This window comes from Orbicella franksi, chromosome 7 (assembly GCF_964199315.1).
Source record: "Orbicella franksi chromosome 7, jaOrbFran1.1, whole genome shotgun sequence".
NCBI classification, from domain to species: Eukaryota; Metazoa; Cnidaria; class Anthozoa; order Scleractinia; family Merulinidae; genus Orbicella; species Orbicella franksi.
In genome coordinates, this window is record NC_138151.1 from 7,095,896 (window position 1) to 7,115,446 (window position 19,551).

Below are 19,551 nucleotides of genomic sequence, written 5' to 3' on the forward strand. Positions count from 1 at the left end.
ATACAAAATACAGAAAATCAGCTAATCTTTCTTTCAAATTGCATCTTATTATACGCTTTCTAAGTCTATTGATACTCAGGGGGATAAATAAACTAGTTATCTGCTATGCCGGAGAGCAGTAATTGACAATATCGGAGTCAATTTATGTTCAGGAAAAACCGCAGCACAGGTTTTCTCTTTCGTCAGTAGTCTTTTGACTGTAGTACGATTTTTTTTTTACTAGTAATAATTTCAAGACCTCAACATAGGAGTGACCAGAAAAATATGTTCTACTCTAATAGCTTCTAATAACACAATTCGTCCTTCTCGTGGAGAAAACGTTTATAGTTTCTTTTTTATGCTCAAATGCATGCTCTTCCATGCGCGAGCTGCGAATACATTGATTCCACTAAAAATGAAATTTGTGCAATATTTGCGGCTACACACTTGAATAACCTTTACCTTGCTAAACTAGCTTTTCTTGAATAATTTAGCATTATTGTGAAAATCCACCTTTTGAAGTTTTCCACGTCCCAGATCTTAAAGCGTATGCAATTATGACTTTTTCTATTAAAAGTTACATATAAAGAGGGGCAAGCACTAAAGGTGACCAAAAAATATTACGTTGAAGAGTGACGAACACAACTTCTCGATTAGAACCTGAGAAAGGAACTCGCTAGATCTAGATTAAATAAACATAAAGATATCCTAAAACATGTATTGTGATGGTAATTCGTCAGAGAGACAGAGCTAATATTTTTAACTTTTCGCGCTCTGGTGCCTGCTCACAAAAGCGTAAGTTATAAATAGTAATTACCAGAAGGTAGGTAGCCGAAATGTACGGAAAGAGCTGTACTTTGAAACACAACTCGATGTATTATTTGAATTCGTCGTTAAAGAAAATAGGAAACTTAACAGAACCGTGGTGATTTCCCAGCTTGTTAAGAGTTTTATCCGTAACCGAAACGTTTCGCATTTGCAGCATGATCGTTTCTGCCAAGCAAATATTGACACACCAGCCCTTTGCCAGTTGCATGCATAATAATATTCATCTGTAAACACAACAGTATGCACTGCCTTTGCACTGCTCTAAAGTGTAGGCAAAGCGTCTGCAAATATATTTTCCGTATACTATTTTCCATGAAATTTCGTCGGAGACGCGGGCCACCGGGTGGAGGAGGTGGGGGAAGGGGTCGGAAAACTGAAGTAGGTATCTAACCGTGGGGCAAAAATTAAATCTTAGCTCAATAACTTTGCCGATAATCGTAAATTTGTGTTAATGATATTTTTTATGCATCTTTCCAGACATTACCGGTAACACCTAGTTGATGATCAGTTTTCTATTCTTATTGCGTGCATAAGCCGGATGTGGACATAAGAATTCTTCCTACAGTACTGCTTACATTTCTTATAGTACTAGTTTGGAGAATTGAGTTAATTATCAGGGTTCAATTGCGATCATTTGCTAAATTCAAGACCTGTGCGATGGAGTATGAACTGATATTACCAGGATAAATTTCATTTTGATCAGTCGAGACTTACGGGTTAACAGTGAATCGAGAGAATAACAGCATACGGGGAGGATAAATTAAACAGAAAAGACTGGCAATCCAAATAACGTAGGTCTTAAAATTACCAGCAGCCACGATAAGGCATTTGCTTGGAAGAGACGAGTATGTGGAAATGGTGGCTTAGTGCCGCAAAAAAAAAAAAAATGTAACGTAACGCGCAAATTGATGCACAGGTCCGCAAGAACTTCACTCACTCTTTTATGTGCAATGCTTTCCACTACACTTGGCCGCACCATACTTTAGCCACACGTAATGCTATCTCTATGTCTGTCTGTCTGTCTATCTGTCTGTCTGCCTGTCTGACTGTCTGTCTATCTGTCTGCCTGTCTATCTGCCTGTCTGTTTGACACCAAAAAGTCGGACCACGTGCATAAGATGCTCTCAACGCTGGATTCAAACGCTTTCAGAGATTAAATCCCAGCAGCCAGAAGTGTATAGCTTTATTTTAATAAACAAACCATCTCCACTGTAACTAGTGAATAAAATTCAAAGATACCATACATTAAAAAGTCTGACAATACTAGCCTATCCTGCAAATACGACAGTTGAGAGAATTAGTAAATGTTTGTTACTATAGCACTGCTGTATAGTTCAAACATAGTGTAACTCTCTGAGAGGAAGTATAAGACTTAACATAACAAAACGATAAAGAAAAACTTTTTCAGTGCCAATTAAGATCACAATTGCTTTCTACGATAGGCGTAATTTGAACTTATCTTACAAAGGAGCTTATGAATAGAAAATATTTGAGTTCCTCATTGAGGGTAAGGCCTGGTTCTCACTACAACATAAGCACAAGCTAGAAGCATAAGCAACACGGTGGTGAGGACACCCATAACACTAGCAACAAGCGTAAGCACACGGTAGTTAGGAAGCATACAACACAAGCATAAGCACAAGCAGAACAAAACTTTTTGTTCTTCTTGTGCTTATGCTTATGTCAAGTGAAAACGCACTACCGTAAACATGAGCATAAGCGTGCGTACGCCATCTTGTTTCATTGTATCGCGGAGGTATGGAACTGAAAATAAGGTAATTATCCATTCCGCGCATGCCTGCCTGATTATGTTTGTGTTGTGGACGTCCTCACTACCGTAATTGTTATGCTTGTGTTTATGACGCAGTGAAAACCGGGCTTAATTAAGCCTAATTTTGATATGCCACCCACGGGTGGCTCTGCGATTGTCACCAGCAATTGCCCAAGCATTTCGCACTGAAAATGTCTTCCGCCAGCATGCCACGAAGACCTCAAGCATGCCTGCGAAGTTGAACTCTATTGAAGTTTGCCGGCATGCCGATACCTCCGGTAATCTACACGGCCACCAGTATCCCACCCAAGCAGTACAACTGACGACAACGCTGGCGCTACCGTCGAGGTAGGAGCCAGGTGCGGTTTGCAAAAGCGTACGTGAGTTTCTATGCGTGCTGCACGTGCCCGCGTGCATGTAATTCACACCTATCAAATTGAAAACATGTCAAGTCGTCTGATAAGAATTGTACATCAAAACGGCTGGTACTTGGTAGGATACTTGACCAGAAGGCTTTCTCTGCTCGAGCGTGCACAATGTTCCCAGCCAAGCTTCTCGAATAGCTAAAAAAAAATAACAACAGAAAATGTTCAGTCATTGGTGATAGTAGTCTCTAATGTAGGGTGTCGCCACGCAAAGGAAATCGACGCGAGATGAAGTCTCGCCATCTTAACAGTTTAATTGGAGACTAATAGCAGTACTGAGTGAATCAAGTAAATCTGTTCCAATCAAAAAAACTCCGTAAAAGAAGGCGCCTGCAACGGGTCAAGCCAAAAGCAAGAACAAAATCACCAATCAAACCCAAGCGCAGGAACTGAACATATTCACTTGCCGGTGACAAGCGCGGGAAAATGTGGAACAGGTGGGATGCGCGGGAAAACACGTGACCAGTGGTAAGCGCGGGAAAATGGTGGTAAGCGCGGGTAACGCGGCCTTATCACGGTTATTCACTGGCTTTGCACCCCACCAGTCAATAAAACACTTACGCCTTCATTGGACAATTTTACGTCTTATTTTACGTCAAATTATTCCCGACATAGCTAGCTTACCTCGATATTTTTGTCATCATTTGCCCTGTGTGGTGTGCCATCTCCATTCTGCTTCATGGAGGACTTCAAAGCCAGGCCGTATAGCTTCAATGCCTCGGCGCGGCGAATGTAAAACGGCAAAATCTTAAAACAAGGGTAATAATGTCACTCAGAAAAAAATCAATAACGACTTGAATAAAGACCAAGCTAGACGATAATCAGTATCTAGACTTGAGGATAGTCTTTTAGCTTTTTTTGTAATTGATTAAAAATGTCTTTCCTACTTATGCCGAAACCAAGAGAAAGAAGATTGGGAGATAACTCTTGGAGTCTCAATAGCGTGTAAGATTTAGAAATTCAATCATCATCTACTAATTAACAAATTGACGTCAGTTGATCATGAATTTCGTCATAACATTGTCAGAGTAGCTATGGATCCACAGACTCCTTTGACAATGTTATGACGAAATTCAAAGTCAATAACAGGACAGACGCATGAAAAACTGACGTCAATTTGTTTTTTTACAATAACAAAAAGGCATAAATTATAAATTCATGGGTCTGTCCGCTTAGTGACAATGAAAATTAGCTAATGAGCGCGCGAGAATTTCTGCAGTTGTAGAAAAAATAATTGATCAGTTACTCCAATCAAGCATGCATGTTCAGGCTGTTGTTGAAGCTTGGTTTAACATCTGGATTTTACGTTAACAGAACATTTTCCGGCAGACCTACCTTTGAATCTGACACGTCTACCCACTTTACAAGCTCGTTAAAAGTTTCGTTTATTCTATCGTCTAATGAAAAATAAAAAAAATTAAGTCTTATAGATATATCATTTAACAGTTTGAAAAAAGAAGTATATTTTTAAATCACTGACTACATGGTGCAGTTCTTTCCTGACTGTTGTAGATTTAAATTCAAACTAATCACGCCTGACCACAGGCGGCCCAGACGTTGAATACGATTAATACGTGACATTATTCTGTTGGCGATTGCGTTACAATTTTAACCGTTTATAAGACAACGTATGAGAATGCTTCGAAAATTACTCTAAATGCTACGTGTAGAAAATAATTTGAATAAAATGGCTTACCTTGTGTTTGCATTGCGTTATTTTGATGTCTCTGGGTTCCTGGAGGTGGTTTAGAGCCATTTAGGCGAGTTTTACTTTCTGGCGGTTTGCTTCCCCTAAAGAGAAACGAAAGGCGGGCGACCCACTGGCCCGACGGCACGCACTCAAAGCTCCGTAAATTCCACAAAAATGATCTAATCTCGTCAAAATTGCCTCATGGCAGCCCTCGATAACTCTTCTTCCCATTCGCTTTCTCCCAAGGTTCCAAAGTTTATCTTAATCGCCCGAGAATCGCTGGTTTTCCAGCTCTTGCTTTCCATTTCTGCTCCGTCTCGATCCGTAACCGATTATCTTGGGCACAGGATTTGAATTTCTAGCTTAACGACCGCGCCATCGTGACAAAGTCGCCTTCAACCGTCGAGAGGCACGGGGAATTGGTCAGTTACTTGTTGCCATCCCTCGTTGCAGTTAACAGTGCTTTTAGGCGCTAAATTCAGCTGAACATTGTTTACTTCTTGTATTCTTGCAATTAACAGTGCTTTTAGGCGCTAATTTCTGTTAACACTGCGGCACGGTGCAATTCGCATGATCAAAAAATGCCCCGTGCCTCTCGACGGTTGGAGACGACTTTGTCACGATGGCGTGGTCGTTAAGCTAAAATTCAAATCCTGTGCCCAAGATAATCGGTTACGGATCGAGACGGAGCAGAAATGGAAAGCAAGAGCTGGAAAACCAGCGATTCTCGGGCGATTAAGATAAACTTTGGAACCTTGGGAGAAAGCGAATGGGAAGAAGAGTTATCGAGGGCTGCCATGAGGCAATTTTGACGAGATTAGACAATTTTTGTGGAATTTACGGAGCTTTGAGTGCGTGCCGTCGGGCCAGTGGGTCGCCCGCCTTTCGTTTCTCTTTAGGGGAAGCAAACCGCCAGAAAGTAAAACTCGCCTAAATGGCTCTAAACCACCTCCAGGAACCCAGAGACATCAAAATAACGCAATGCAAACACAAGGTAAGCCATTTTATTCAAATTGTTTTCTACACGTAGTATTTAGAGTAATTTTCGAAGCATTCTCATACGTTGTCTTATAAACGGCTAAAATTGTAACGCAATCGCCAACAGAATAATGTCACGTATTAATCGTATTCAACGTCTGGGCCGCCTGTGGTCTGACCAATCATAATGAAAGTAACACGATTAACCAATCAGAACTGGGGATGCAAAACGTGCAACAGGTTTCAAGCGCGGGAAAACGCACCTAAGCCAAGTTGCGACTTGTTTTTTTTTTTGATTGGTTGAAAGACAGCAGGTTTGTTTTGATTGGTCTGTTGGATTTTATTGTCAGTAAACACAAGAGGAAGGCCATCAGAGAAGAGCAACCTCCTTCGAAACTCAACCTTTCGTTTGGTTGCAGATCCCACTGTTGTTGGCCTGGCCACGTGAGATCTGGTTCCGAGATTACATGACCGCTTTGCGCCGAGTGTGTAAGCGCATATGAAAATGGAAAAACAAAACGGCCGAGCCACTTGTTGAAAATTTTGCACTTACAAATTGTGTCCTCCGTCTCTGCTTTATCTTCAGAGCTGCTCACATCTTGTTCAACTGCGGTAGAGAAGTTGAAAGTGCAGCGAATTTTATTATAATGTGGTAAATAAGATGAACTAAAGGAGCTATTTAATTGCTATTGTACCTGGGCTTTCCTCGCTTGGCGTCACTTCTGAAGGTTTATTTAATATCTGATCAGCAAGAGCTATTCCCTAAATACAAACCAAAACAAAAAAAATATGGACACTTGAAAATGACAAGAACGTTCGTTTCAATTTTCGAAATCACTTTATCACTTAACACAGTGATTAAAAACAGGATCTTCAGAGCAATGGCCACAATAGGCGCGCTTTACAAACACAATTGACAGCAAACGGAAGCAAACCACCATCTCAGTATAAACCACTTTCATCTCCTCTCAAAGCAGTTTCCAACTGAATGTCGTAAAACCAAAACCACTCTGGCCAATCACACAGACAATCCAATGAACCAATCAAAACTTGAAGTGAAGACAGGTAGCTGACTTGAAGCGCGGGAAAACGTGCGTTTGGGCGTCACGATTGGTTTTTGTTTTACTTCTGACTGGATGAAAAATTGGCGCAATTCTTTTAAGCCAATCGCTTAACCTACTAATAAAAAACCAAAGCAACTAACAGTTACTTTCGACACACGTGAAAACCGCTCTATTTCACTCTCTTTTTATTATTCTTCCCTCTCTTCTTATAAGCCTGCCAGCGGGGCTTTAGTCCGTGGTGTAACAAGAATACAAGAGATGCACCGGAGCGCAAACAAATCCTTACCTTCCTAGACAGTGCATCCACTAATGAAGCTTTTTGGTTATCTTTCTCGCTGTTAAGCCACAACAATAAATTGGAGTTAGTAAGTACAAAGTCTTGCCAACAGTTCGATATCAGCTCAAACTTGTTTAGAAAATGCTCCATTGGGCTGAGGATGTTGTTAACGAAGATGACGGTAATAAAAGTACTCGTTTGATAATTGTTGTTGGAGAATTTCATGACCAGGTTTTTTTTATTTACCCCTAGCCTCAAATTTTAGCCTGGAATTTGTCGGTTGTCGTCAGAAGTTAATCAGGGGTTGCGGTAAATCACGGCAATTGTTCTTCCACCGTGAACGCGCTACAGCTTTCGTTTTTCAAACGACGATAAAAAGAACAATTGTTTGAAACAATAAATCTGTATATTAAAAAAAAAATACCACAAGCGTGACACCTGGTGCTAGCGGTTTGCGGTTCCAGTCGAAAACGTGGATCTAATGTTTCGATTATTGAAAACTGTGCGGTACCCTGAGTCGGTGACACCTGTTTTATTTGCATGGGATAAGTAGTATTTTATTGCATATTTTTAACATAAAGTAATTAACTACCAGCGTCTAGAAAGCCGGTTTAAGAGGCCCTGCGCCTAAGAAACGACCGATGATTTCCGGCTAAAAAATAAAATCGGCCGATTTTTATCTCTCAAGTAGAGGTTACCGAATACTATTTAAAAATGAATTTCTTTTGTTTCAGTTTCGCTTTAAACCAAAAATATCGAGCCGCAAAGTTTTTCCGTCTGAAAGCAGCAAAATCAGGCCGAAAATAAGCCCCCGCAAAAAACTGTTCAGAAATTACTATCACAACGCAAAATAATGAGAAAACTACACAGTGTTGAAGAAAAAGGCCTTTTAATGCAATATCATTCGATAAACATCAAAAAACTGCCGAAGCGATTAACAAATAAAGTTTCAAATATTGCATACTTAATTAGATGGAGCGTTGGAGCTGATTTTAAAATAATTATTTCTCAAAAGTTCAACGCTTTTGAAAGCAATCACAGTGATGAATGAGACATTGGAGGGATACAAATCACGTTTCTGGAAAAACATTTTTCGGCCAAAGTATATTGACCTTGTACAAAGCGTTCAAAGTTACCGTTTTTACCGTTTTTACCGTTATCCTGCTACTTCGGCGAAACGCTTCTCTTTTGCCAATACGGCCGTGGATAGCGTGTTAAACGCCACTTTAAACCTTGCTAGGCATTCAAAGACCGTCCTAAGTAGAAGGAAGTAGAATTAAGAGAGAAAGGAAGATGAAAAATACACAGAAAAAGAAAATAACTCGAAATTACCATCTGCTAACGAAAGTTGAATCTGGAAAATGTCGTCGCGTGACAGCGGCCATTGACGTTATTTGTATCAATAGCGGTGGAATCCAAACGAATGCACAAATAGGAAAACAATTTTTCCCGGCCAGAAAACGTTTAGTGGAACAATGTTATGTTATTTTTCACAAATGATGGTCACTCAAAGAGAAAAACTTCCCCAACAGCCACACCGTTTTGGCCGAAGCGTGATCTGAGTTATGGGGTCACGACTGGATCTCCAGCCGCTGACCGCCCGAAGGACATTGCAGACTCGTTTTCCCACGCTCTTGCGACCTTTGTGACCAATGACGTCACTGACCGCTGTCACGCGACGACATTTTCCAGATTCAACTTTCGTTAGCAGATGGTAATTTCGAGTTATTTTCTTTTTCTGTGTATTTTTCATCTCCCTTTCTCTTTCAATTCTACACCCTTCTACTCAGGATAGTCTCTGAATGCCTAGCAAGGTTTAAAGTGGCGTTTAACACGCTATCCACGGCCGTATTGGCAAAAGAGAAGCGTTTCGCCGAAGTAGCAGGATAACGGTAAAAACGGTAACTTTGAACGCTTTGTACAAGGTCAATATACTTTGGCCGAAAAATGTTTTCCCAGAAACGTGATTTGTATCCCTCCAATGTCTCATTCATCACTGTGATTGCTTTCAAAAGCGTTGAACTTTTGAGAAATAATTATTTTAAAATCAGCTCCAACGCTCCATCTAATTTAGTATGCAATATTTGAAACTTTATTTGTTAATCGCTTCGGCAGTTTTTTGATGTTTATCGAATGATATTGCATTAAAAGGCCTTTTTCTTCAACACTGTGTAGTTTTCTCATTATTTTGCGTTGCGGTAGTAATTTCTGAACAGTTTTTTGCGGGGGCTTATTTTCGGCCTGATTTTGCTGCTTTCAGACGGAAAAACTTTGCGGCTCGATATTTTTGGTTTAAAGCGAAACTGAAACAAAAGAAATTCATTTTTAAATAGTATTCGGTAACCTCTACTTGAGAGATAAAAATCGGCCGATTTTATTTTTTAGCCGGAAATCATCGGTCGTTTCTTAGGTGCAGGGCCTCTTAAGTTTCCGTTTAATTTGAGGGAACCACCTTAAATACTGACAAAGCCGGTTTTTGACATCGAAAGCTTTAGTATATGTCAATAAACAAGATGGGCTGAATTACTTGAAGCAACCTTTGTTACATTTTGTTTAATATTTCCGAGTACAGTATTGACAAGACAGATGTAATCTGTACCTTTTTATGGTAGCTGCCTCTGGACGTGAGTCGGTCTTCATACCGTAGTAGCTGGACAACTCAACAGGGTCTATCTGTAGATAACATGGCGAAATAACAATGTCAGTCGGTTAGTGAGTGGGTCAGTTAGTGCATAGATAATAAGAATACAGAACTGTATTCATCAGTCTTACCATCTGTATGATTTTTTCTGCAGCACCTATAATTTGTGGAAGCTTTTGCAGCCGATCCTATGGAAAAAAAGTAAAAACACGCTAGTTAGATGCTACATTATATGTAGGCAAAAATAAAGTCATGCCGCGTATATGAGGGGCGGCGTGTAAGCGCGAATCTATATTTCAATGGTTGTCTCAACTCGACACCAACTAAAATCAGCCAATGGCTACAGTTGTTTTAGACTGTAAACAGTCTCTTTCTTTTCCTAGCGTGCCACGCGAATACATGAATGCCAATAAAAAGAAGAACGATGGAGCAACAAGAAGCGCGGGCTGAAAGAGAAGGTTTTTTTTTTGTCTCGCCTCATTCTCTTCTCGTTTCTTTCCCTAGCTAATCGGCAAAATTGTAACTTTTCCAATCGCACAGAGGATTTGAGGGACAAAACCCGACTGCGATTGTTTATCTGATCAGCTTTTCGGCTAGTACAGGACAGGGAAACGTAGCAGTTTAGTGTGTGGCAATCCACGTCGTGAGAGAAGGGTTAAAACCTGACCGGGGTCACTGTATTGTGCTGTCAAACAAGACACTTTGTTCGGTCTGATAAGCGTCACTAATCACGCTGGAGCAATCTTGGCTACAAGCAAGATGCTTGGGGAAGGGCTACTGTGGGAAGTCTACGAACAGGAAAACTGATGAATCATTTGGCTAGTCCGATATCTAGGATTTGAGCTTTATTATTTTCTTGAGGGAAACCCAGTTGTTTTGAAGGAAGCAGTAAACACCAAGGCAAAAAATAGACCATGCATGTTGAGTCGTGCTTTACAATTCTTTGTTTCTCGGTCTATTCGGGAACGGCGTAGAAACAGGACTAATAGCTAGTCACTTCTCGGTCCGTCACGCAATTAAATACAAGAGATAATTCCACAGTTTTTTTTAGCAAGTGTCAAATCAGAGAACATGAATCATACCTTGCAATTATCCAAGAAATGAAGTCGTGCTACATAAAGTGGTAGATGATCAGAGTACTGTTCAACTAACTCATCAAATAGACTGAGGTCGTCCAGTCTGAAATGAAAATGAATATAGTTATCTTAACAGCACAAAATAATATTATTTGGCGACTGAACATCAGGCACTACACCTCTGAGCTCAGGAAACTCAAAGTCTAAGTGCATGAAGAATATCGTTCTCTTGTATTCTTTTTACAAAGTTTTGTACTTTGCTTATTTACGTTACGTGTTCATAATGACTATCTCTCTTTTTTTCCTTTGATATTCCGGGGAGGGGGCTATGGCAAAAGGTGAAGTGACACTTACTTTAAGAATAAGCCTCGCCCTGTAATAATACCCCTCTTCTCGGACGTCCGAAATTACGATAAGCTTCTATTCACGGGAAGAAACCTGCAGAGCTTTAATTTTTCATCAAAGAACGTAACAGACCTCTACGGCTTGTTTCACATTGAAACATATCCACGTGGAAATGAGATATGGAAACAATTCGCTAGAGAACATCATATACCTTCAGCTGAAATAGGCAATTTACATACAGGAGAAAATGAGGTAGATCGCACTCACCTTGGTATCCAGGAGATTTTAAGGCCTCTCACTGCCTCCTCGAACTGTTGCTTGGGCTGAAAATTGCACAAAGAATTACTAATAGTAAATTCTTGAAAGATGATAGAGGGGTTTTCAATTGATTGTCGAAAGTAATCAGGCAATTACTTTGGTTTTGGTTTTGCTACGGTTTGAGATTGGCTGAGTAGTGTAACTGGTAAGTAATTAGTTTGGTTTTGGTTTTACGACACTCCACTGAAAACTGCTCTATACACACACGCACCTCAAACAAACAAAAAAACAAACTCCAGCGAAACAGTTAATTCAAACTGAGACTGAAGCCGTCACCTTACATCACTTAACCCTAATGATGATCAGAATATAATTTCTCCTCACAATATGAATATCATGTCAAGTGTGTTGCTTATGAGAAAGCAGGAACTTATCACAAAGACCGATTCCTTCAAAGTACAATCGAATTCCAGAACTTGCACTGAAGTAAACACGGCACGGCATCGGAGTAGGAGATCGAGCACGAGCAACGACAGACCTAGAGCGTGCGCTGGTCGGCAACAGGAGGAGTGAAGGCTGTGGGAGCGCAACTAGAGTAAAATTCGAAACTTAAGCTCTTTCTCGAATAACTAATGTCTAGATGTCCATAAATTCTTTCCTTGAACTGTACCTGCTTTTCTTCTGGTTTGTTCGTGGCAGCTTTATTGTTCTGTTTATTGGCTGACACAGGGACAATAAACTGGACTGGATACGTGCACTGTAACAATTATAAGCGTAACAGAAAAAAAGTTACCTTTCCCTCCGTAAAATTACAATTACAGTCTGAGCCCTACCACGAAAATCTCCTGAGCCCACGGTATCAGGGATGTTGCTAAGTAACATGACACGTGCGGATTACGACAAGCTCACGTGACAGTTTTCGGAAAAACTCGTCTTGATTTTGATTGGACAAAAGGAATCGGGAAGTCTTCGGGTCTTTCAGCTAGAATTCAACGGACACGGGGCTGTTTCTCTGCCAAATAGCTGAAAAAATTCCAAAAAGCTCCCTACGTACAATTTTCTTCCTCCAACTTTTTCTAGTACTACCACTATTTCTCTTCGTTTTTGACATCTCTTACACTATTTAAATTCAAAAATAAAACAAAAAGCTGAGATAAAAGTTTCGTTTAGTCGGTTCATGAATTAGTAAATAAATATCTTAACTGTCTGACCACTCCCCCCTGTGGGATTTTTCACGGCCAATGGAAACAAACAATGAAACAAATAACGCTAATGAACATAACATGGTTAAAACTCCCAGCTGGCAGGAGACAGACCAGTTGGCTATTTTACAACCGTGGCCAAGGAGTTGAACTCGGGTCTACCGGAAACAATCCCAGCTAGTGGCCAGAAAAGGACTTGATCCCGCGATCTCCGGATTTCAAGTCCGACGCCACAACCGCTCGGCAACGCTGCCTCCTCCTAGTGAATGCAAAACAAAGCAAAATACGAATTCCTATCCTTACCGCTTTTTTACCAGTCTCACTTTTCACGTAAGAAACTGTCCCCTTTAGAATGTGACCAGGCTTGGCAGCTTTGGGAATCCTGCGTTTGAGAAAAGGGGTTAAAGACCATAAACTTTAGAGTAAGATTATCAAAAAATCATGGTTATATCTTATGGGATACAAAGCGTGGCTGAAAAATTCTGTCTGCTTAGTTTTCCTGAAAAGTGCAATAATTTATTGACAACTGCAAACAATCTTCAGAAAAATGGCCATTGGGTTTAACAAGATTCTCAAAGCCATGGCGAAAATGACTTGGTTAAAACAGTAGGTAACATGGATTTCCTTCAACGCACTTTCATTCTAAATTTTACAGCAAACGTAAAAACCAATCCCAAAACAAAGGTTATCCGCTAAGACAAAGCCAATCATTGCGACAACTGTGTAATAGGCCAAACAGAACTCGAAGCTAAGCTATAACAAAACAAGGGCGGGAAAACATTTGACCAGTACCCAACACGAATAAAACAACCAGCTACAAGCTCGGGAGAACGTGTAGCCGGCAAAAAAGGCGCGAAACATGTGACCAGTAACAAGCGCGCATGAAACAACCAGCTGCAAGCGGCGGAAAAGGCGCGAAACAGGTGACAAGAGCAAGCGTGTAAGAATGTGTTAACGGTGGAAGGACGGGAAAGCGAGTGACCGGCAGCAAGAGCGGGAAAATTGATGCAAATTCAATTACAATCTGTTATAATTTTCCTCTTATTGGCCAACACAACATCTATGTCATCTTTGTTACGTATATTGCATGGCTTTTTTTATTGGAAGGTTGTTATAAAAGTGAGAAAATGCTAAACCGCTTACTTGTCATCCGCCACCGGCATAATGTAAACAGGACAGCTAGCGCCAGGACCCCGCGTGCATGAACTGAACTTGCCGGATTTCATGGAAGCAAGACGCGAGGAATGTGTTTCTAGAGTAATGGCGGGAGAGAGCTTCTGTTCTATTAATACAACCATGTCTTTGAGTTTCTCAAGTTGATCCTTGTTATCATGGCGAACCTGCAACGCCAGAAACACAAAATTAATTTACTCTGGTAAGGACTTAACTCACTTTCAATGAAACGCTTTTTACCAGCCTCAGCCTCATTTAAGATCACCTCATGTGTCTCCTACCTGAAGCTTAAGAACGTAGTCTCCCTTTTCTACCTTGACGGAGTACTAAAAAGAAAGAAAGAAAAAAAAGAAGAAAGCCCAACCAAATAATTAGCAACATAAGTCCTGAGTGATACAGGGCAAGTTTTGCTCAACAGTTCAAAGCTTTGAAAAGCAACTTTACAATCTACAAATTAAGTTGCCTAAAATTACGTCGTTGAGAGACAAAAAGTCCCTCTTTCTGCTTTTCAGGAAAACTTAGAGAGGCTGAGTCGACTCTACTCCACTCATCTCTTGAGAGGTCCATTGAATGAGTAGCAGTCGAGGGAGTCTCGATAAAACTCCTCGGCCACATGAAGGGCATCATGGGAAGGAAGAAGCAGAGAGAAAGACACTCCCTTCTATTTCTCCTTCCCATCACACCTCGCGTTCGCACTTCCATCGTTCATATTCCACGGAATTTCGAGACTCTTAATAATACCCCCAAAAATCTAAGGTTGCTTCAATAACAGTCTGTTGGAGGCGTTCTGTTAATTGGCGAGCAACGCGAAGAACGCACTAAATCCCTCGTCTTTTCTACTCGCCATTCTTCGTTGGAAAGTCTTCGTTAAGGAAATCTGCGTACCGCTGAACAGACTAACCGAAGGCCTGAAAGAGCCTACCCATTTGGAAGTGAACGTACAACAACTCGGCCTTAGTCTTACCCGGTCAGCAAATGCATCTCCGCTTCCCAGCATCCTCTTGTTTGAGTCGAAAATCATCCAGAGCTGAGACTCGTATTCAGATTCATACAACAGGTCCGACAAGTATGTGGCATTGGGGCTAACTTCACCTGCCTTGGACTAAAATGAAAAAACAAAAGAAGAAAGTTATCTCGCATTGCATATACTCAGAATACATCAAGTAAAACGTTTTTGGAGCCCAGTGGCTTGCCTTCGTAACGATGCGAAAAGGCGCTGCCTCTTTTATTGTTACACACCAGAAAGTGGTAATATTTGCACTTTCACAGACGCACCTGATGGAAATTGTAAGTGAGAGTCAGGGCATAGATTTGCCGTCCATTTGGCAGGACATCCCTTGAACCAAGCGGATTAATCTTGTGTTCTGAAGGCCTGAAACAAAGAGAATGTGAGCGATCAGGAAGCTGCCTCATCCGACTACGCAACAGTCACACAAGCTACCGTCACTCGACGCTATCAGTATGTAAATAGGAAAGCTGCTCGCTAAAAACACACGAAGAACGCTAATGTCTATTCAGCAGACCAGGCAAAAAAAAAAAAAAAAAAAAAAAAAACCGGCTAAAAAAGAGATTTACCACCGGGTAGAGGTTGACGATTGAACGACGAAAACAAAGATTGCAAACGCGTGCTGTTCATATTACTACGATTATCAGTTGAGTGAGGCGCGACGGAGCTTTGGTGACGAAGTTTTGGACTTGAAATTACGGTGTTGCACGGGCAACTTTCCTCGTTTCCAGTGGTAACAATACCGTCGCGCGCTTTGCTGCCAATGACGTCAAAGGCCGACAAGTTGCCACTGGAAACGGAGCCGGTTGCCCGTGACAACAACACAAGTTGAACGTTAAAACTCGGTCACGAACTTTCGTCGCGCCTTACTCAACTGATAATCGTAGCAATAAAGTAACCCAAGTTACCCCACGTAGAGCAAATGTTGCCCTATATTTAATTAGACTACAACTCATGGAAACGAAATACATGGAATACATAGATAACATGTTAACACTGCTAATAAAAAGAAAGTTAGCGATTGAATAGTCGAGTGAGTCCCTCGATACGAGCTTGTTAAAAAGGTCATAAAAATGTTGGTGAAAAGACAACAAGCCAGTAAACTACATACCTGACTAGCTGAGCGTGTGTTTTGAGTGACACTGCTGGTAAAATTTCCTCCTCTCTAAGGGCGGGTTTTACATCCACTCGGCAAACCTTTGACGTTTGCTATAATGGTAAAAATAAACTTCATATTGAATTACTTTCTAACAGCAGTGCATCTGAGGTACACACCAAGGGCAACAGATTTATTCAGACTCAAAGTGACGTACTTACCAATGTTATGTTTTTTTCGCTAGGTACGACTCCGTGAAATGTTACGCTTCTTTTGAGAGCACACTCTCCTAAACTTGCCCACCATCTTGCTGTACATAATTCTAACGTCTCACCACCCTAATGAGACAAGAATAAAAAAATATCTTAAACGAATTTTTTAAAAACAAAAAATTGGTCAAGCCCGGAAAACCGATCACAACTTGGCTTGGGCACGTTTTCCCGCGCTTGCAACTGCTTACACATCTTCACGCGACTGACTACCACTAGTTACATGTTTACCTGCGCATGCTACTGGTTGCTGTTTTCCCGCGCTCGCCACTGGTTAATGTTTTCCGGCGCATGCCGCTCGCTCCAAGTTTTCCCGCGCTTACAACTGGTTGATGCTACTAGTTACAAGCTTTACTCATACTATAACTGGTTACACGTTTTCTTACGCTTCCCATGTTTCCTCACGCTTTTACGCTTTAGTGATTGGCTTGTGATTGCTCTAGTTTAGATGTCACAAGATTCACCAGAAGACCGCTGCACAAGACAAAGTCAAAATTGTTCTAGTGATAGGATCAATAGCGTGGCGCAAAAATGACGTCACGAAAATGTAACCCCCGAGTGTAACTCAGACAAACAAATCAAGTGATGTGGGATCAAAAGATGGTCCATCGAGGAGCAGAGCTGTAACCCTCACAAGGAGCTGCTACCAGTCTCATATTACACATCTCTGACCTGGTATATAGACATATAAAATAGTTTTTACCTTCACTGCGAAACTCAAGGTTTTCTCTCCCAGTGGGGTAAGGGTGAAAAATTGTGAGTACTCGTGTTCCTTGTATGACGACAGAGGTGACAACTGTATGGCGTGAAGAAGAAAGCGACCATTGACTTCCTTTTCTAGTGACGACACTGAATATTCTGTTGATAACGAGAGAAAACAAATCAAACATTACCTCCGCAATACTGTGACGTTGAGGATCAAATCTTACAGATAGTTACTAAAAAAATAAAGTTGAATCAGCAAACGTGAATAATATTGCGTGACGTGACAAACCAAACTAAGCCGTTACTTGGGTTGTCACGCGCTGCACTGCACTGCATGGCAATGCAAAAGCGGCAGCGAATAGAACGTACATTAACGGAATCAAAAAGAGTTTTAACACATTGCTGTCAAAGCTTCTTCATTTACCGTGGAGTACGAAGGAAACAAACTCAGTATTTACCTCTAGGTCAGTTATAAAACACTTATTACGATGACCACTATTACCTGCCCACGTTGCTCCTTCCGGGACGTGAACAAAACTCCTGTGGACCTGTCCAGGCTTGAATTTCACCTCTTCCATCTCGTACACGTAATGGTTTTCATCACTTACACTAGGTAATACAACAATCAAAATAAACTTTTCAGTTCCCCGTGTAAAACCTTTTACTAGAAATAAACACAAATTCAATTTAATAGATTTACAATATCATCACATCCTGGTCTCATACACAAAGGAAGAAAGTTGGAGGTTACAATACAACCTAAATTTTAATTTCTAATGAAGCAGTAAGCCACCTGTTTGGTTTAATGACTGTAACGGGAACTCTGAAGAGAGGTCCGCGCTGCGGACAGCTGATTTCATAAGCGGACACCTAAAACAAAGTCGGAGGAATTTTTTAAAACAAGCCAACAATGAAACGTGCCGCTGTTTAAGTGACGCTCCTGCAAACCGGAGCAAAGTGTATTCGCAAAAAGGAAAAAAAAACAATTTCTACCATTATTCCAAGACCAAATTCTGTCTTTATTACAAAGATAACAACCGCACATGTAATTCAATGGAATACCGACACCTTGAATTTCCCACCTTTTGAACTGTCACGCATTAAATTTTGACACGCCAGGAAATAAGAAAATCAAAACAAGCACCCAAACGTGGCAAGTCTCAAGAGTAAAGAATCAGGCTGGGGGTAGTGGGGGAGATTGATTGGCGACTAAGAGTATCGCTAATCCCCACCTTCCCCCCTTCCCTAGATGGGTCCAACGTAGGTTGTTACTTCAAGCCTTCTATAAGGTTGCCGGCTAACAGTTCACTGGTGTCCAGAGTCCACTCGTTTTCCCAAGTGGAGGGAGGCACTGTGAGAGTAAAGGTGTCCAAGAACACAATTTAACGAACCTGACTGGGGTCAAGACCCTCGGGGTAACTGCATTTTACTCAGCTTATAAATAGCAAAACAAACAATTACCTCAGCATAGTGAACACCATGTGGCAAACCACGAGGATCAACTTTCACATTAAAACTGCGCACTGAAAGAAATGTTCATGGAGTAAACTTTAGTTGACAAAACTCGTTGAAAGTTAACACCAAGCGAACACATCGACAGACGCTCTTATCTGTTTAACCGAGCAAGACAGCAATGGCTTTTTTTCACAAATCAACAGTAAAACCCAAAATGGTTTTGCTTGTTTAGAACGGTTTTCATTTGAATGATTGGTTTGCATTACTTTGCTACATGATTGGCACAAAGATTTCGCGCCACTTTTTATCCAATCAAATTAGTAAAACCAACACCAATCATGACGCGTTCGCACTCGTTTTCCCGCGCTTTGCGTCAGCTACATATGTTTACTTTGGATTTTGATTGGTTCACTGTATTGCCTGTGTCTCCTGTGATTAGCTAGAGTGATTACTTTGGCTTTGGTTTTTACGACACTCAATTTAAAACCGCCATATCCGAATTTCTTGACGACAGTTTTGCTTACTGAATTTTCGCTACTTCATCGCAAGAGTAAAATGGCCAGATGACGTTTTATGACAGCCCTTAGGACACCACAGTAACTTGAACAAACCTGTGTTCATGAGGACAAGATGGTCCGGCACACTGACCCACGACACAGAACTGACCAAGCTCAGGCGGAGATTGAGGTTGAGTTTTTCATCGTTAGCTTCATGTTTCATGATATCGGAAAAATGGAGTAAAACATAACGACAATTAGAACACTGTATACATCTATGTATTTTAAAGCACAGAATTGTTGTCCAGACACAAATTGCATTAGTTCCCTGTACTCACCAACATCCTCATTATAGACTGTGGTCACAGACACACTTTCACTGAAGGGTTTACACAACTGACGAGATTCTCGGAGATAAATTCCTCTTTTACCCCCTGAACAGGAAATCTGAGGAAACAAAAAAACTCCATTTAAAAAAAAAAAAGATACTAAAAGAAAATGGAAAGATTGAAAGAATTCTGTAAATAACTGCATTTGATCACAAATAAATAAAGGGTTGCCTCAATAAATAATCTGTCGCCCATACGTATTATATGCCTATGATGGAAAATAATTAAAATCATAGCCCCTCATGGCAGAATTCGATAATCTAGCCTCGTATTACCACAATGCTTGCATGATCCCAGACAAACTGCATTGTTTAATATGCACATTCCAGTGTCAAAGGGACCCTGCGAGCAGAGGTCCCTTCGATCTTCCTAGAAAAGTCGAGAAAGATCGAAGGGACCTCTGCTCGCAGGGTATGTCAAAGGCAGC

The 19,551-nt window shown here is 40.9% G+C and overlaps 1 protein-coding gene across 1 annotated transcript in view; it reads right to left on the minus strand.

Annotated features, from left to right (window-relative positions):
* Nucleotides 1-1,972: 1,972 nt before the first annotated feature.
* Nucleotides 1,973-19,551, minus strand: part of LOC145493516 (tripeptidyl-peptidase 2-like) — a 30,656-nt gene continuing 13,077 nt past the window's right edge. The window contains exons 18-41 of the mRNA XM_081472998.1: nucleotides 19,074-19,182; nucleotides 18,850-18,945; nucleotides 18,245-18,306; nucleotides 17,577-17,653; nucleotides 17,286-17,392; nucleotides 16,782-16,936; nucleotides 16,031-16,147; nucleotides 15,825-15,922; nucleotides 14,983-15,079; nucleotides 14,672-14,809; nucleotides 13,989-14,033; nucleotides 13,678-13,874; nucleotides 12,838-12,916; nucleotides 12,003-12,089; nucleotides 11,342-11,397; nucleotides 10,736-10,832; nucleotides 9,785-9,841; nucleotides 9,612-9,685; nucleotides 7,022-7,070; nucleotides 6,367-6,433; nucleotides 6,225-6,278; nucleotides 4,339-4,400; nucleotides 3,628-3,750; nucleotides 1,973-3,141 (exon numbers count right to left, since the gene is read on the minus strand). Coding sequence (XP_081329124.1) covers nucleotides 3,052-3,141; nucleotides 3,628-3,750; nucleotides 4,339-4,400; nucleotides 6,225-6,278; nucleotides 6,367-6,433; nucleotides 7,022-7,070; nucleotides 9,612-9,685; nucleotides 9,785-9,841; nucleotides 10,736-10,832; nucleotides 11,342-11,397; nucleotides 12,003-12,089; nucleotides 12,838-12,916; nucleotides 13,678-13,874; nucleotides 13,989-14,033; nucleotides 14,672-14,809; nucleotides 14,983-15,079; nucleotides 15,825-15,922; nucleotides 16,031-16,147; nucleotides 16,782-16,936; nucleotides 17,286-17,392; nucleotides 17,577-17,653; nucleotides 18,245-18,306; nucleotides 18,850-18,945; nucleotides 19,074-19,182 — 2,193 coding nt within the window. The 3' untranslated portion in view covers nucleotides 1,973-3,051. The remainder of the gene's footprint in view (nucleotides 3,142-3,627; nucleotides 3,751-4,338; nucleotides 4,401-6,224; nucleotides 6,279-6,366; nucleotides 6,434-7,021; nucleotides 7,071-9,611; nucleotides 9,686-9,784; nucleotides 9,842-10,735; nucleotides 10,833-11,341; nucleotides 11,398-12,002; nucleotides 12,090-12,837; nucleotides 12,917-13,677; nucleotides 13,875-13,988; nucleotides 14,034-14,671; nucleotides 14,810-14,982; nucleotides 15,080-15,824; nucleotides 15,923-16,030; nucleotides 16,148-16,781; nucleotides 16,937-17,285; nucleotides 17,393-17,576; nucleotides 17,654-18,244; nucleotides 18,307-18,849; nucleotides 18,946-19,073; nucleotides 19,183-19,551) is intronic.